The following is an 18,419-nucleotide window of genomic DNA, read 5'->3' as shown; positions in this document are numbered from 1 at the left end:
AGAGAAATTATACGTGAACTATGTGTGTACATATATGTATAAGATGTATGACTATCCATGAACTGTAACTAAAGTCTATCAACCATCAGTCTATCTTGAGAAAAGGAAAGGACTGTGTCTAGATTGATATTTCTATTCTTAGTCTTACAGATTGTTCATTTAACTGATGACTGTTGTCCTCATTAGAATCACCCAGAACATCAAAACAGTATTTGTGGAGCTTGACAAAATGATAAATTATGTTTTTGTGGTCTTCTTTTGTTCAGCTGTTTTAACATGCTAAGATCCTTTAATAATAAATAGTCAAATAAATATTTAGGATGAGAATAGAAATGGCACTATGAATGTCCACTAAATTCATGATCTAGGCATGAATATATCTAAATACTTATGTACACACAATCCCACACATGTGCACACCATACACACATATATACATATACATACACACACACTGAGAATTAGTGTAATTTAGGACTGAATTTTCTCATTGTCAATTATGTTGTGTTGGATTAGATGGCTTCTGAAATACCTTCTAGCTCTAAATCTTGATCCTATGACCCAAGACCATTCTGTCAGTCTCCTTTCCATCATTTTGCTCCTTATTTATACCTCCCTCAAGTGGGTGGGTATACAGGAAAAGGAGCAGAAAAAGAATAACAGAGCTCTGTTTCAGGTATAGATTCTCTGGTCTCAAATTTGTCTGACCTACCCCCACTGCACCCCCTTTTTGACTTCTGAGTGGTTTTTTATGTATTACCTCATTTCCTTCACACAACAAGCATTTATTAAGTACCTAATGTATGCATAACATTGTACTAGCCAATTGCATTCTCCAAATGAGATATAGTAAACAATCAAAACTCCAAATGGCTTTATTAGAGTAGATTTTTTTTTAAAAAAGATACCTAACTACTGAAAAACTGTCAAGAATAATTAGGTTTAGGGGCAGCCAGGTGGCTCAGCAAGTAAGAGCACCGGCTCCAGTGTCGGGATGACCTGGGGATCGAATCCTGGGCTCAGACACTCAGCACCACACCCAGAAATAACTGGCCATGTAAGCTTGAGCAAGTTACTTAACCCCGATTGCTTTAAAAAAAAAAGAATAATTAGGTTTAGAAGTTGAAAGATGTCTGTCAGCTTATAGAGTGAAAATGGATAATCTAAGAATGGGAAGAATTATTCTCATCTATTGGGTGGATCCTCTATGAAAAACTGATCAAAGAAGATGGATGAGAATTATGCAGAATGAAAAGGCAATGTCTGTACTACTAGAGAGAGAATCTGCACAAAAGAGAATAAGGTGCTAGAAAAATATCAAATGATTGATGCTGACTTGATCCAATTGGTATTCATTTTGCCCTTTATTCTTTCAAAGTTGATAGAGAACAAAGTGTATTGGTTAAAGCTTCAAACTATGTCATTCAAACCAAAATATGGATTGTTTTTGATAGGGAGAGTAAAGACATTCATTAAGTTTCCCTTAGTCACCCTTATGATTCAGTGAAAGATGAAAAATCAGTTCTAACTTGTATGCTTTATTAAAGGCTTCCTGTTTCTTCACAACCCTTATGAAAGTATACTTCTCATATAACCAAAAGTAGAGCGTGAAAAGACATTGCCCAGCCATGGCCACCTGGCATACGTTTGTAACATTTACACTTTAGAGAGAGAGATCACATTGCTTACTCAGAGAAAAGTTGAGACTGGTTAGTCAATCCCTAACTCTCTGAAGTTCAAATACCACCTTAGATAATGTAGTGAATGTTTACATTTTGGAAAAAGGAAGAAGTGTTACAGGATCATTATTTTTAAACCATCCTTTTCAATTAATTAAAAATAATAAGGGCACCACAGCTGTTTTTCTGTGGTAACTCAGGCTGTGTCCTCAAAATGCCAAAACATGTGGATGAAAAGTCCGTTCAGTCAATCATTCGAATGCCCTGTTGACATGATGACAAACATTTGGGTATTTGGAAACATCCAGATGTTTGGCATTGTGCCAATGTCCAAGTGATTGCCTGAATTCTTAACTTTTCTTCTATACTTATTGGCATTGTATGGATATATATAGCCTTAGTGGTTTCATAGTAAAGTGAGGTCTAATTTTTTTTAAAGCCCACAAATTATTTTGCAGTGTCTTTGTATAGAATCATCAGTAGGAATAATCAAGAATACAGTACTCAATATGTCATACTATGAAAAGGAATAAGTGCAAAATTATGAACTTTTTGTTAATATTTCATTTTAGGTAATTTCCCTCTCCCTAGGCTAAGGTAACATAACATGTTAAACATCAGAACTGAAGAAACTAGTAGAAGAAAGCTATTTTCGACCCCAACCTTGCCATTATAAAACAAAAGCAACCAGATAATCTTTCACTTCTAACCTAACCAAATGCAATTTTTAAAACCACTAGACCATGAAAAAAATGGCATAATGTGATCTCAAGAGGCAGCACTCTCATAGGTCTGATGGCTTCTGCTAGAACAATTATCATTAATGTCTTATAAAGGGAAAATGTCCAGTTTGGGAGGGGGTAATAATATTGAGGCAGGGAAAATTATACCTTCAACTTGCTAAATATATATATATATATATATACATACATATATATATGTGTGTGTGTGACCATTCTCACATAAGAACTCCTTCCACTGATGAAGAAACTCAGTTGCTTTGTAACTTAGTCTTACAGAATCACATGTGGCACTGAGGTTAAATGATGTGTCCCCATTGTCACACCACTAGTGTGTATGATGTATGATGTGGACCCAATGCTAAGGCCCTCTGCCTATCCACCTCTCTCATCTGAATTAATCCAGTATTACTGGATGTGACTCAGTTTCCAAAGCTCTGCTTTGCCAAGCTCAATCTATCTACAAAAAAACAGGAAGTCTACTTCACTTGGTCCCATGAATTATATACACTGAGGCTTTGGTTGGTTCTGCTGAGATAGTGTAGATTCAGGTTTATGGTGGGGCCATATGACTGAAAGGAAAAAAAAATTCATCACTTGCCCTGCAAGTCTATATGGGGTTCTACTTTGTGGAATCATGGCCCATGGGAGTTAGAACTGAAAGAGGCCTTAGAGATCATCTACTCCAGTGGTTTTGAACTCAAGTAAAAAGGGATTCCTGTGGTCTAGTATTGACATAGTAAACCACATATTAGCATTATCTATGTTCTGTTATATTTTTTTAATCTGGTCCCAGCTCCACAGGAGAATTTTGTGTCCACAGTGAGTTTGACACCTCTGATCTATTAGTCTGACATCTTTATTTTATAGATGAGGAAAAGGAAACCCAGAGAAGGGAACTGATTTATCAAAAGTCTAGACAGATAGTAAGTCTCTGAGTCAGAATTTGAACCAAGGTCTTGTTATCCTAAATCCACTACTTTTCCACTATATAATACTTCTTTACTAAAGAAATACCTTATCCTTGGACTGAAATCTGATGCTTCGCCATCTGAGCTATATGTGACATTGACTTGCAAGTGAAACCCAACTAAATCAGTTCACTCAAAACTCTCTTTCAACATCAGTAGGGGGAAAAAGATAAATTAGAAACCCCTTTGGAAAAAATCATGTCAATTCAGTACCAAACATTTAGGTATATAGGGAGAAAATTTCCATTTTCCAAATGTATTGTCTATATGATACCAGGTATCCATAGAGCTAAAAAATGTAAATGATTAACTGAATGTTTACACTTGGTAGCCAACCATTTGACCACTGGTTCACAGGGCTGGTGTATTCTGGATATCACCATTGTCATTTAGCCCAATTCCTATCTAAAACTTAAATTCCTTCTTTAGCAACCACCAAAAGTTATTATTCAGCCTCTGTTAAAAAAAAAAAAACTTTCATGACCAGGAACTCACCACCAGTCAACCAACTGACATTCAATGTTTGAGGGAGAGCTTTGTAACAGATAGCCTACAGAATTTTGTGATCTGGGTTCATAGACCTTCTCTAACACTAACTCTGTGACTATGAGCAAGTTAGTTAATGTTTTTGAGCTTTAGTTTTCCCATCTATAGAATGGGTATAACAAACCTTTTACATTACTTTGCAGTATCGTAATAAAGCTCAAATATGATAACCTATAGAAAATACATTGCTAACTTTATTATATATGTATGTACAGTTATCCCTTCCCCATCACAGGGACTAGGGGTGGGACACCCCTAGACTCAGTCAAAAGACTGCATTCAAAGACCTAGAAGGCCACATGTGACCTTGGGGTCACAGTTTCCCCACCTCTGTCTTAATGCTGAGAATACAAAGAAAGGGCACCGCTGCTATTGGGAAAATCTGTGTAAGATTTTTTGGTCCTCCCTTCATACCAGAGAAGAAATCTGAATTATTATGGTATTGAAAGACAAAATATGGTGATTTTATGCAATACTCTACATATATTTTATGCACTTCTGAATTTCTAAACTGTTCCTATGTTGTCTGCTGGCCTTCATGTATTGTCTGTGGATTCCACAAAACTACAAAAAAAAAAATTCCATTTAATTTTCTTATGCCGACCCAAGATATATCAAAACCACATTGAGGAAAGTCGGGATGTGTAAGGGGTAACTGTATATATGTGTATACACATATGTGCTTATATGTATGTGTGTAAACATGTATGTGCATATATATACGTGCATGTAGTGTGTATTGTTGTTGTTTTAATCAATGCCTACTACAGCTGCCCTGCATTTCTAATTTTGTATGCTCTGATTAGGGGCAATTTTTCAATTATTTGAAATATTTTATTGAACTAGTAAGATATTTTGCTGGAGGACTTTTCAGTTTAATACACAGACAATAATTGCATAATACTACTTTATGCTATATTTCATTGTATTCACTTTATTAGGAAATTAAGACCTTTTCCATAATTGAATATCAAATCAGTCATATGTTAAGAGTGGGGATTTTATTAGTGATCATAACATTTAGCAACAGGTAAAAATACCCCCTGACTAGAAAGAACTGAGACAGAATACAGAAGGACTCTTCTCTAGGCTCATATAATGGATATGAACTCTTTGAGGTTAAGGAAAGTTTCACTTGTGTCTTTCTACCCCAAGGCTCGACACAGTTGCTAGAGTGTTGAAATCAGATGGGCTGAACTCCACACATGGAGCCTTCTCTCTCTTCATCTCTGTCTCCTGGCCTCCTCCCAATCTCCATTGAAATCTCACCTTCTTTAAGAAGCCTATCCAAGGCCTCCTTAATTTTAACCCCTTCTCTCTAAGACTGCCCCCAATTTAGCCTGTCTGTGTATTCTCTGTACATAGTTGTTTGCATGTTGTCTCCCCCATTTGACTGTAACCTCCAGAAAACGGCCCTTTCTTCATTTAGACATGGGTGGGGAACTTGCAGCCTCAACACCACACATGGCCTTTTAGGTCCTTGGGTGTGACTTTTGACTGAATCCAAATTTTACAGAAAAAAATCTTTTTATTAAGGGGGTTTGTTCTATGAAGTTTGGATTCAGTCAAAGGGCCAGACCAGTCAAAGGACCTAGAAGGACACATGTGGCCTTGAGGCCACAGGTTCCCCACCCCTGCTTATATAATAGTCATATAACAGGCGCTTAATAAATGCTAGTTGACTGACTAGGGTATATTCTTTTTAGATTTATTACTCCTTTGAATATTCTTTTAATGAATTAATTAACTAAAAAGAATTTATTATGTGCAAAATGAGCAATCGTCCCATAGTCAGATCAATTTGTAAGGAAGCCTGAGATGACTGGCTCAGCTATGCTTCCATCATTTAATTTTCCTAGAGACAAGATTTTCCCAACTTGTTTCAGTCTCAAATATATCTGTAACTTTCCTGAATGCCCTAAATTGTTCATGTTGCTTCCTCCTTCCCCTTGCCCTACCTTCAATTCATCCATCTACTGGGTTAACCAGCTAGCTTACATAAATATATTCACATGTAGACATACACACAAACAGGATGTCTTTCCTTCTCGAATCCAGCCTCTATCTCTCTATATATATCATGTCTCTGTCTCTCATCTCTTATCTCTATCTGCCTAAGCTTTCTCTATGTCTCTCATCTCTATCTCATCACATACATATCCTTTTCCTACCTATCTCAATCACCTCCACTGGAAATGGCAGGAAAGAAGATACATAGGACTTTAACATGGATACACCAAAATTGTTTTTATTGTTCATGCATCTTTTTTGAAGAAGACCAAAGTAATCTTCACCAAAGTTAGCCAAAATATTAGGATCCATTATTCGGGAACCAATAGTACAGACATGGTTGTATTCAGTGGCTTATTCTCATTTTCACTTGGCTGTTTAACTACCCTGTGACTTAATTTGCCCATTTGCCAAAGGGTGAATTGCATTTAATACTCATTTGACAGGCTGCCAAATCTGTCACCATCTACCAACAAGTTATACTGAAGGCATAATTAATTCAATGCACATTATTTTCTACTTGCTGTAAACGAATTGTTACTAACATGAGATGAGAAGATTCCCCTAAAGGCCTCTTAAATGTTCTTTATGTATTTCGGAAGGGAGAGTATATGCTGAAGCATATACCATCATCATCATCTTCTTCATCTCCATGGAAGATGATGTGACATAGTGAATAAAGAACTGACCTTGAAGACAGACCTGAGTTCAAGTCTAGCCACTGACAAATACTTCTTGTATAATAACTCTTGGCAAGTCCCCTAATTTCTCAGTGACCCCTAGACAACTCTAAGATTTTAGGTTACAAATAAATTATTCACCTGAATTGATAGAAGGAGCTTCCTCATTGAGGAACTACATATATCAAGGAAATCACAGGCCAATTTCCTATCCCTATTTTATCATAATGGCATCAAAAACTCATTCTATTACCTATTACTTTCAATCATATTAGAGATTAAAAACTATAATATACACGTATGCTATATTTATATGTAGTATGTGTATATATATATGCACATACACATATATACACATAGATTGACATGTTTTGAGGAATATAATACATTGGAACCATATTTTAATATTCTCTCCTTTGGGACTATTCAAGGTAACTGCCTTCAAAAGATCACAGATATGGAGTTTGAAAGGATCTTATTCCTTGGATATAGTCAAATCCCTCTCCATTTTATAGAAGAGAAAATTGAAATCTAGAAAAGTTAAGTAATTTGCCCAAGCTCACACAGATTGCAAATTGGAGGGTCAAGATTTGAATGTATATCCTCAGACTTCAACACACTTTCTCTTTACCATGCTGCTACCTAAATAAAAAATTCCAACTCTCTCCTGAATCTGATTTCAGTTGTCTCTTAGAGATAGCCTCTTTAAGCATGGGACCTACATGATTTTAAAAGGTTAATTTAAAACTTATTCACAAATTAAAGAAGATGGACATTTTAAAAGGTATTTTAAAGTCATTTTGCTAAACTCCTTGAATTAAGACTGAAGATGAACATACCTACCTAATTATGCTCTATTAAAGCAGAATGTTATACTGAGGGAAATATAATAATGATGAAAGTAATTTTGAAACTTTTAAGCTCTCTGTGTATTTTTTCTATTATATGAATATTTCTCTTTTAATATCATGAAAATGCTAGCCACTATACCATGAAATATATATATATATACTTTTAAAATTAATTTTGTCCCACTACTTACATGTGTAATTTTGTACCACTTTTCCCATAAAGAGTTCAGATTGTTTAAATGACTTATTGGAAAACAGTGGATATTTCTAAGATGGGGGCATAGATGCCTCCTTTCCTTTTTCAAAATCCCAAGTCATGCACAAAAAATATTAATGCACCCCAAATATAGTTCTCATCGGGTTTATGGAAAAGTCTCCAAAACTGGAGAGATTAGAAACTAAGGTTGGGGGGTGGTTAGGTGGTGCAATGAATAGAGCACTGGCCCTGGAGTCAGGAGGACCTGAGTTCAAATCTGGCCTCAAACACTTGACACACTTACTAGCTGTGTGACTTTGGGCAAGTCACTTAACCCCAATTGCCCTCTAAAAAACAAACAAACAAACAAGAAACTAAGGTTGATATAATTTTTCTGTATTCTAAATAGTGTAATAATGTAAGTGTTAAAAATTCAGACACAAAATGGAAGGAGAATGAGTCTAGAATTTTCCCTTTGTTCCTTTTTTGCGAAAAATCTTGTGGCTATTAACGGAAAATAGAACTTTTTATTTATTGTGATGTGTACATACAAATATATGTATATGTATGTTATATATACATATATTATATATGTAGAAATCATCTTTGAAACTTTATTGAAGAAACTTAAAATCTAGTAAGATGGCCTAATTCACAGAAGAGCCTTTCTAAAGGGTTTCTAAACTATTCCTCTAACATTCATGGTAGCTTTGCTTCATCAATTGCATTAAATATGTGAGTTGACACATAAAACAATAATGTCCATCTCAGGATGAAACCTTACCAACTACTACTTATGGTGCAGAGGTAATCATAGGTTGATGTGCTAAGACATCCTAATTACATACTAGGTAATCATATTTGGAAGCTTCCGTGTCTCCTAACCCATTCATTAAATCTTTTTGGAGGATTGGAGAGCTAAAATTGTCCTCGATGATAGTCATTCCAATGAGTAGCACAGGGCAAATCTCATTACAACAAACAAAATGTCTCAGAGAATTTCAGAACCCAAACTAATGATCACTTATTTCAAGCAGCATTCGATGAAACAAAATTGTACTCCCTCAGATCCTCCTGGAAAATGGATGAGGTGTAAGAAAATTTTAAAAAGGAAGAAAACAAACCAAAAATTTAGTCCACCTAAAGAACATGGCTGGTTCCAGAATCAAATAATCAACAAACATTTATAAAACATCAACTCTGTGCCAGGCTCTGTTCTAGGTAGATCCATCGTAAAAGTGTTGATGGCAAGGTCATACGTTGTTGTATAAAAGGTATACCAATGAGAAAATAAGTGCCCCCAAACTGGATCCTCCAAGTGGCTACCTATGCCCCTAGAATTCATCTGATCTTAGAATTCTAAATCTACAGGGGACCTAAAAGCTCATTTCAGTTATGCCCTAACAGCCCAAAATAAGAGTCCCCTGAAGACATTCCAATGAGGGGGTGAGGGAGGAACGGAAACAGACACAGACAGAGAGACAGAAAGAAACAGACAGAGACAGAGAAAAAGAAAGAGAGAAAGCAGAGACAGAGAGACAGAAAGAGAGAGCAGAGAGAGAGAGAGAGCAGAAAGAGACAGAGCAGAGAGCAGAGACAGAGCAGGGAGAGAGAGAGAGAGAGAGAGAGAGAGAGCAGAGAGCAGAGACAGAGAGAAATTATGCAGAAACTTCCATAGACTTGTCCATCAGCTATGACAGTTACTAGACACTACTCTCTGACTTCACCAACTGGAGGAAAGAAGAGTTCATGTGTAAAGGGAAAGAAAATTAAACTTCCTCCATGAAAATATGGAGATAGAAGACAGTGCTACAGTCATTAACATTTTCCCCAAAGTACTAGTTTCTGAAATTTTGCAAGTTTAGGTTGGGTTTTGTGTCCTTGGAATCTTGACCTCTGATAAAGTTTAGGTATGATGAAGCAGACAGGTTAAACGTGGCTACTTGACCACACTTTTAAGGAACTTCCTAGAGATACCTCTTGGAACTCTATGCATATGTGTAGCACATTTTGGAAAAGAAAAACCCATTATGATAGAAGACAGGCAAATTCAACATAAAAAAAAACAGTGATAATTGTTTATATTTATTTAAACAATAATATACTTGAAAGTATGTATACCCTGTATAACAAAACAAAATAAAATTACTATGGGGGCGGCCAGGTAGCACAGCAAGTGAGAGCACCGGCTCCAGTGTTGAGAAGACCTGGAGATCGAATCCCAGGCTCAGACACTTAGCACCCACCCAGAAACACCTGGCCGTGTAACCTTGAGCAAGTTACTTAACCCCAATTGCTTAGGAGCGGCCGGGTGGCTCAGCGAGTAAGAGCACTGGTTCCAGTGTTGAGATAACCTGGATCAAATCTGGGTTCAGATACTCAGCACCACACCCAGAAATAACTGGCTGTATAACCTTGAGCAAGTTACTTAACCCCGATTGCTTTTAGAAAAAAAAATTAAAATAAAATAAAATTACTATGTCACACTTTTCCCTAATTGATTCACTCAACCCTCAAAAGAAAGGGCATGAGAACTGAGTTGTAGTTCTGGCTTTGTAACTAAATAGCTGGACAACCTCAATCAAGTCATCACCTATCTGAGTCTCAGTTTCCTCAACTTGCAGCATACAAAACCAAATTATTTCTTAGATCTAACTTTAGCATTCTATGATTTGATAAAACAAACATTTTAGAAAGAAAATTAAATGGGGTTTCTGTATAAAAAATTTGAATGGGTAAGTAGACAGAGATCACAGCTATTTTCAGACTTGAATAATCAGTGTCAGGTAAGATATGTCACTGCTGTTTATAAAATGCCCACAACTTTCCAAGGGGTGTTCAAAACAAGGATCAACAACAAAAAGGTCCTAGGAGATATAATTTATAATCAAGACAATCTTAAAAAGAAATCCAGGGGTTTTCTTGCTTTTCCATAGAGCTCTAAACTGCTAATGAATAGAGAACCAACCTTAGGGTCAGGAAGACCTGAACTCAAGACCTACCAGCAAAACAGTGACTCTGTAGTCCTGAACACAGTTTCTTCAAAAATTAAAAAATCAGCCCTAAACATAGAATTGAAATCTTTCTAGTTTATTTCTGAAAAAATTGAGTGGTTTTTGAAAGCAATTTCCACAGTTCTCCCCACTCTAGAAAAACAAAATTCCCAGACATAGGTGGTGTTCAAAAGAATCATGAGGCAATGGTGCAGTGGATAAAGTGTTGACCTCATTGGGAAGATCTGGGGTCTGGTCCTGCCTCCATTAGATTGCAAATTCCTTGAGGGCAGGTACTATCTTTTGCCTCCTTTTGTATCTCGAGTACTTAGTGTCAGGCCCACAGTAGGCACTTAATAAATGCTTTTTAGTTGATTGATTAATCTCCCAGTGCTCTAGATAACTTGAAAATTATAATTTGTTTCTTTTATTTTCTGAAGGGGGGAAGGCGGGGCAATTGGGGTTAAGTGATTTGCCCAATGTCATATAACTAGTAAGTGTTAAGTGTCTGAGGATGGATTTGAAGGCAGGTCCTTCTGACTCCAGGGCGGGTGCTCTATTCACTGTGCTACCTAGCTGCCCCCAAAACTATAATTTGTAGAGAAGTTCTCAGCTTAACAAAGGGCAGTTTTCCTCATCTGGGAATTTCTTTTTTTCACATTTAATTATTTTATTTTTAATTTATGGAGTAAAGCAAGAATTTCCATAATGTATAATAAAAATATGATTGCACATGAAACTGCAAATCTATTGTGTATAACTTGCTATTCCTTTTTAATATATAATAAAGTTATCAGGTAAATTTATTTTTTTTCTTTCCTGTCCCCTACCCTAGAGATGAAACCACTGGTCTATTCCCTAGCCCCCAAAAGAATTAGAGAAGGCAATTTGATCACACCACCTAAGATATAATACCAGAGGTGGGGAACCGGCAGCCTTGAGGCCACATATGGCCTTCTAGGTCCTTGGGTGAGGCCTTTTGACTGAGTCCAAGTTTTACAGAACAAATCCTTTTATTAAGAGGATTTATTTTGTGTAGTTTGGACTCAGTCAAAGGGCCACACTTGAGGACCTAGAGGGCCACATGTGACTTCGAGACTGCAGGTTCCCCACCCCTTCATTAAACTAATACAGTTTTTCACAGAATGGTAGTTTGGAATAAATATCCAGTACCTTCACACATGTGCACTAAGAGGGTTTTTCTCATTACTAAGTAAAATTATTCATTCTTTAGTAAGTCAGTTAAATGTGAGGTTAATTTTTGCCACTCTCCCTTCTTCCCTTCAGCTCACCAGAGTGGAGAAGCTTTAGCAAGGATCACAAGAAATACCACTCCTCCAAAGATCCCCATTACCATAAATGCTGTTACATATGACCCCAAGAATCTACTTGGGAATGTCACAGAGGTCCTAGCAAGGGATGCTACGGAAAACTACGCCATAAGCAGCACTGGAAATCCTCAAATGCCAATGACCAGAATTACAGAGGAACCTTGGGCACAAACCACTACCCAACAGTACCTCAGCACCACAGTAGAGGTAAGGCAAGGGAAAAAATAGTTTCTGTTCTATGGAGTGTGGTTTGTGAAACCTGAAATTTCTGAAAACTCCTGGAAAGGTTCATTATGCTAAAAATGGTACTAAATGAATAGGCTGGTTACCTCCTAGGCTTTCTACCTGCTATATTTGTCAATGCCTATGTTCTGGGTAAACACAAATCTTTGAAATATACTTTGAGTTAAAGTATGATGACACAAACATGAATTATGCAACTCAGCTAAGATGTTATCATGAGAATATACTTAATTCTCAACTACTCATGCAAATTATGAGGCAAAGAGAAACATATAATATAAACAGTGAATAATCTAAGAATTTTTGCCATTTCACTGCAGGACGAAGTGAAAGATGAAAAAATATACTACCCTCCCCATCTGTGCCCTGTCCTGACCCCCTCTTTTATGGGCCTTATCAATCAAGCATTTAACTCTGAGACAGATAGAAAGTATCCTCCCTTCAAACACAGACACACACACACACACACACACACACTCATAGACCATCCACACATCCAGTATATTATTCAGAAATATCAACAAAAATATGAGTGATCATATACTCATGGTATTTCTGAAAATAGCCAAAGCCATAACTAGACATGGCAATCAAGGTTTTGCTTCAGGACCCCCAGATGTAAAGGTCACTAGCAGCACTTACATTTCTTCAGCAACTTGGAGGCAACTGTGCTTGAAAGCTATTTAGAAAGGATGAGTGATTAGAGTGAGAAACCATCCAATGCTTTGTCCTCAGGCAGCCCACATCCCAGGTGAACTCCTCTCTGTCCCTACCTATATTCCCATCCCCAACTGCCTCCCCAGCCATGGCTAAAGACATGCTTCCTACCACTTGTCCCAAGGGTTTTCTGCTGGCAGCCTTCAGTACACAGTCTAGCATTCATTTCATGGGCTGTTTTTTTCTCTCTGGAATTGGGCCCCCCAACACTGTGTCATTTCTTCATGGTTGAAGTATAGCAGAAGATAAGTAGTGGATTTCCAGGATAATTCAGAATTAACTGGGATACTTAAGTCCAAATAAAAATTTTATATTATTTCCATTTAAAGTATATCAATTACCTTAGTTTGTCAGGTACACAGAATTTTGAATAAATATGATTCAGACCCAAAAAAAGTCTAAATTAATTATCATAATCCAAGAATTCCACAGAATATATCTGAATAATTCCTTAAAAAGTCAAAGTACCAACTCAGAATATATGTTTGTGTTATATTGCTTTTATATATCAATATAATAGTAATTATAGTATACTAGTATATCATTAATATTTTATTATACAAGTTGGTATTGTACATTGTATTACTATTATAGAATAGAAATTAAATCTATTGAATAGCAAGGATGACTGATTAACCTTTAAACCTAAAATTTCCTGATCTAATCTCACTTTGCAGCAGCAATAGGAAAAGGTGATCTCTAAGCGCTCTCCAAATTCTTAAATTCTGCAAAACCATTTCAATTACAAATTACAATAGGAAATTCTATGCCTTATCACTAAAAGGTTGCCTTGGGGCAAAGTTATTATTTTCTGTTGATGGTAACCCTCTTCAGCATTTAACCATAATGAAAACACACAGAATTATCCTCTCAAAGTTGCTGTAATAAATCAAAGACTTGGGGTTTAAGGAGCTTGGTGGCACACTGGGCTTTGAAATGACCCATCCACACCTTCAGGGCTCAAGCTGATGTTTCTCCTGCAAGCCTCAAGAGCTCCAGACAAGCCCCTATTTAGGGATTTTTGGCCTTGGACAACATACAGCAGGGTAACTAGTGTTTAAGGGATTTTCTCAAATAAATTCGCTACCTTCTTTTCATGATCCCTTCCCCTCCCCCTCCCTCAACCTACTCCAAAGGGGCACCAGAATGACACAAAGCCAGCAATCATGAGTGCTTTTTACCCTTGAAGTTATTCCAGGGTCCGTTACACTCATTCAAATGACAGCTTCTAAGATTGCAGCCTTTCATGACTCTAATACTTTCCTCAAGGCATGATTGTTACATCATTATTTAAAGCATTTACTTTTATAACAATCAAATATAAACAGCTGTTGTTGGATAAGTTGGAAAGTGAGAGTCAGTGAGCAGTTAAGAGAAAACCCCCCTTGTAAGTGGTATTAGCAATCATAAGAGGCTCAAAGAATGGGTCTCCTGGAAAAGCCCATGAAGATACATTTACAGGACACTAAAACAAGTTTTTAGTTGAGTGAGAGGAAAAAATTGCTCAAGTTGGTTGATTGGAGTCATGTATGAAGATTCAAATCTCCCAGTTGTGTTCTCCAACTTACAGAAGACAATCTGTTCAACTGAATTTTATACTGAACTGGCTGGTTGCCTTTGGGTCACATACACTTAGGTAGAGTCTATACCTGTCTATACTATAGATAGAAGCCATAGTATAGAAACTGCCAAAAATTTCAAACATGGACAAATGTGTCAAACACACTCAGTTGATTTGACAGGAACAGCAAATATTTAGCTGAAGGATAAGACAGTAAAGTGAGATTTATCAGAGCACATCGCTTGCTAAAATTTTATTTATATATATATATATGTGTGTGTGTGTTATGTAAATATGTGTTATATATAAATATATGTTATATAAATATACATGCATGTGTGTACATGTGTACACACATATATACACATGTAAACACACAGATATATAGGTATATGTGTGTGTGTTTGGATTGTCTCATGAGACTACAGGATTGTCTCAAAGATGACGAGTGAGCAAGGTAGGAAAATACACCTACCAAACAGGCTATATAATAGCTATAAAAAGGTTTCATCTTCCCTTTTATTGAATATATTCCTGAACTTCCATTAAGGAGAAAAGAGAAAGCCCCCTTCTCATTTCTGGACTTTCAAAAAGAGGTTGCCTGATTCCCAAGTGACACTTGGAGACCAAAGGGTCAATGAAGAGTATGTTCATGGGGAGACCTAGAGAAGTTTGGGGGACTTTCTTCTGCCATTAACTCAAAGCCTTGGTTATAGTCTCCTCACCATTAGGTAATGATGGATAGCAATTCACTTCCGTTTAACCATTTAGCATAACTTAACCTTTATAAATGAGTACTTATTTTGAAGATATATGTCTACAACAAAAGAACAAAGATTTCTTCTCAACACCGCAGGGATACACTCCCCTCCATCCCCTGCTGGTCTTAGGGGAAAGTGGGCTGATGAAGCATAGTTTCCATATAATATGCATCCTGCTGGAAGGGACCAATGGGTGTGTCTATCTCCATGGGAAGCACTCCAGTCCAGATCCTACTATACATTTACATTTCTTGTGTGAATAATGATTTGAATAATTTGCAAGTTTACTACTTCTCTATTTCATTTGTCCTTTTTGTTTTTGGGATTGTTTTTTTTTTTGCACAAATGCTCTTTGGCTTACCTTTTTTTTTCATTGATACTTAGGCATTGTTTCATAGGATTTATAAAATTTATTTTGGAATGTAATTTGAGGATCTTTTGCTTTTGGGATATCCCATTATATTATTTTTTCAGACTTTTCATAGCTAGAAAATAATCCTGAGTTATTTGAATCAACACTTCTTTTATACTAGAAGGCATTAAAAATATTCTGAAGCTTTATACCCCCAATGCAAAAAGGAGATTAATATGGAATAGTGAATATACATTCTATACCACTTTCTTTTTTAGAACATATGTAATAAATTCTGTGGTACTAAAATCTCAGTGTTATTTTTCTGAATTTCTGAGTTCTTCTGTACATTTTAAAGAATTACTCATGGTTCTCTCTCTTTTTTGACATAACTATTTCTAATCCCCCTTCTTTGATCCCTCTCCCACAGTTAAGAACTGGGAGAAAGAGGGGGGAAAATTCCTTGAAACAGATAAGCATAGGTAAGCAAACCAAATCCTCAAAGTGTTCATATCTAAAAATTTATGTCTCTGTCCCTTGTATCCATAGCCCCTCTGACAAGAGATGTGTAAACATGCTTCACTCTAGGTTCTCTGGCTTTGCTGGTGTCAGGGAGAGGAATCACTTTTATTACTCTTGGGTTTCTGACTGACTTTCTGTGCAATTCTGGAAGGGAACAAGTTACTTGAAGCACTTTCTTACTGGATTAATTATTTTTAAGCAATTGGGGTTAAGTAACTTGCCCAATATTACACAACCAGTTATTTTGTATGGGTATTAAGTATCTGAGGCTGGAACCAATCCCGGGTCCTCCCAACTCTGGGGCCTGCACTCTTACTCACTGTAGCACCTAGCCACCCCAGTCTTACTGGATTTATTAACCATTATTCAGTCTGACTTGAATTTCAGGGTTTTGTTGGAATAAGTAGGTGGGAGCTAAGATCTGTTTTCCATTCAGATAGCCATCATGGCTATAAATCCCCAGAGATTTTTTTCCTGGATGTTTGCGAATTTTGTGGGGAGGTTTTAATAGATAAAATTGTGGGATTTAATCACTTATAATGTCAAGTGTGGGGTTTTTACACTCAGCAATCTGTAAATTTCATCAACCAGTATTTTGCCACATATATTTAAATGTTCTGGGCAGTTTTGATGCATCATTTCCTTAAGTATTTCAATATTCTAGTTCTTTTTGGACACAAATGACCCTTAAGTTATCTCTGAGAATCCCATCTTCAAGATCATTCACTTTGGCTTGTATAGAATTTATATGTTCTTTTGAAGTTATATTTTTTCTTCTTTTCTTCCAAATTTTCTGCTGCTTTGCTATTCTGAGTTCCCAAACTGTCATTCTGTTATTCAGAACCTCATCTATTTTGATGAGAAACGCTATCATGTGTTTTAAGTTCTCCATCTTATTGTTTGGCTTTTATTAACTCATTTTTGAGAGCTATAATTTTAAGCCTAATATCAGCCCTAATTTCTTTTCTTCAGTGTGTTGTTTCTCTTTTGAAAGTATCCTTCTAGGGGTGTCCAGGTGGCACAGTAAGAGCGCTGGCCCCAGAGTCAGGAGACTTGAGATCAGTTCCGGCCTCAGATGCTCAGCACCCACACAAAAATAACTGGCTGTGTAATCTTGAGCAAGTTACTTAACCCCAATTGCTTTAAAAAAAGGATCCTTCTTGTTCCATGGTCTCACAGGAATCTAACGAATTCTCTTTTCATTTTTGAAATTAGGGTTCATTTTCCTCCATAGCACTATTCTCCTTCAAAGTTGTACACATTTTCCCTCTCCTTATTATTGTGCATATTTGCTTTTTAAATAAGCTATGAAAAATTGGATTCAGAAGCATGGAATACACACAATCTGTGAGGTAAATAGGAAGAGGTACTAGATGGACATGTGGTTCCATTAATAAAAGGAACTCCCAGGTTACAAAACTCCCACTGCTGATTCAGGTCAGCATTTTCTGTGCAACCTAAAGTCTTAGTGGTTTCCCAGAGGATTGAAGTGATTTTTTTTTTGCTTTTATTTTTTATTTTGGAGGAAGGGCAAAGCAATTGAGGTTAAGTGACTTGCCCAGGGTCTCACAGCTAGTAAGTGTTAAGTGTCTGAGGGCAGATTTGAACTCAGGGTCTCCTGACTCCAGGGCGAGTACTCTATTCACTGTGCCATCTAGCTGCCCCCAGACTGAAGTGATTTTGTTCAGGGTTAGACATTCATTGTGTATTGAGATGCAGGACTTGAACTCAGGTTTTCCTAGATTTGATGTCAGCTCTCTATCTCCTATACCTCTGAATGATGAATATATGTGTATAATATATACATATATGTACCAAAAAGAATTGAATCTTTTGGGGGGGGAGGGCCAAGGCATTTGGGGATAAGGGACTTGCCTAGGGTCACACAGCTATAGTAATTTTGAAGTGTCTCTGGCCTGATTTAAACTCAGATCCTCCTAACTCCAGGGTCAGTGCTCTATCCACTGCTCCTGAACACTGAATCATGATGGAGATTTATAGAGAATGACTGAAACATTGTTATATTTTATATGTTAATATTAATTCACTTAAATGTAAAAAGTCATAAAGAAATTTAGTTTTAATGATGTTCCGTATTAATGGTACAATAGATCTCTAAAAAAATGTGTTTATACTACTTTTAAGAGAGGGAAAGGAAGAGAGAAAGAAAGAGAGAAAGAGAGAGAGGGAAGGAGGGAGGGGGGAGAGAGAGGCAGAGAGAGAGAGAAGGTGAGAGGGGAAGAAAGAGAGGGAGAGAATGGGGGAG

General features: G+C 36.7%; 1 protein-coding gene across 1 annotated transcript in view; it reads left to right on the top strand.

Annotated features, from left to right (window-relative positions):
* The window catches only part of PTPRB (protein tyrosine phosphatase receptor type B), a 156,599-nt gene that overhangs the window by 2,346 nt on the left and 135,834 nt on the right, over positions 1-18,419 (top strand). The window contains exon 3 of the mRNA XM_069082158.1: positions 11,954-12,204. Coding sequence (XP_068938259.1) covers positions 11,954-12,204 — 251 coding nt within the window. The remainder of the gene's footprint in view (positions 1-11,953; positions 12,205-18,419) is intronic.

Source organism: Petaurus breviceps, unplaced genomic scaffold (genome assembly GCF_028583685.1).
Source record: "Petaurus breviceps papuanus isolate PSGF00001 unplaced genomic scaffold, PetGlider_PUasm1.0 156, whole genome shotgun sequence".
Lineage (NCBI taxonomy): Eukaryota > Metazoa > Chordata > Mammalia > Diprotodontia > Petauridae > Petaurus > Petaurus breviceps.
The sequence above is the reverse complement of the archived record's forward strand: the minus strand, read 5'-3'. Positions and strand labels throughout refer to the sequence as shown.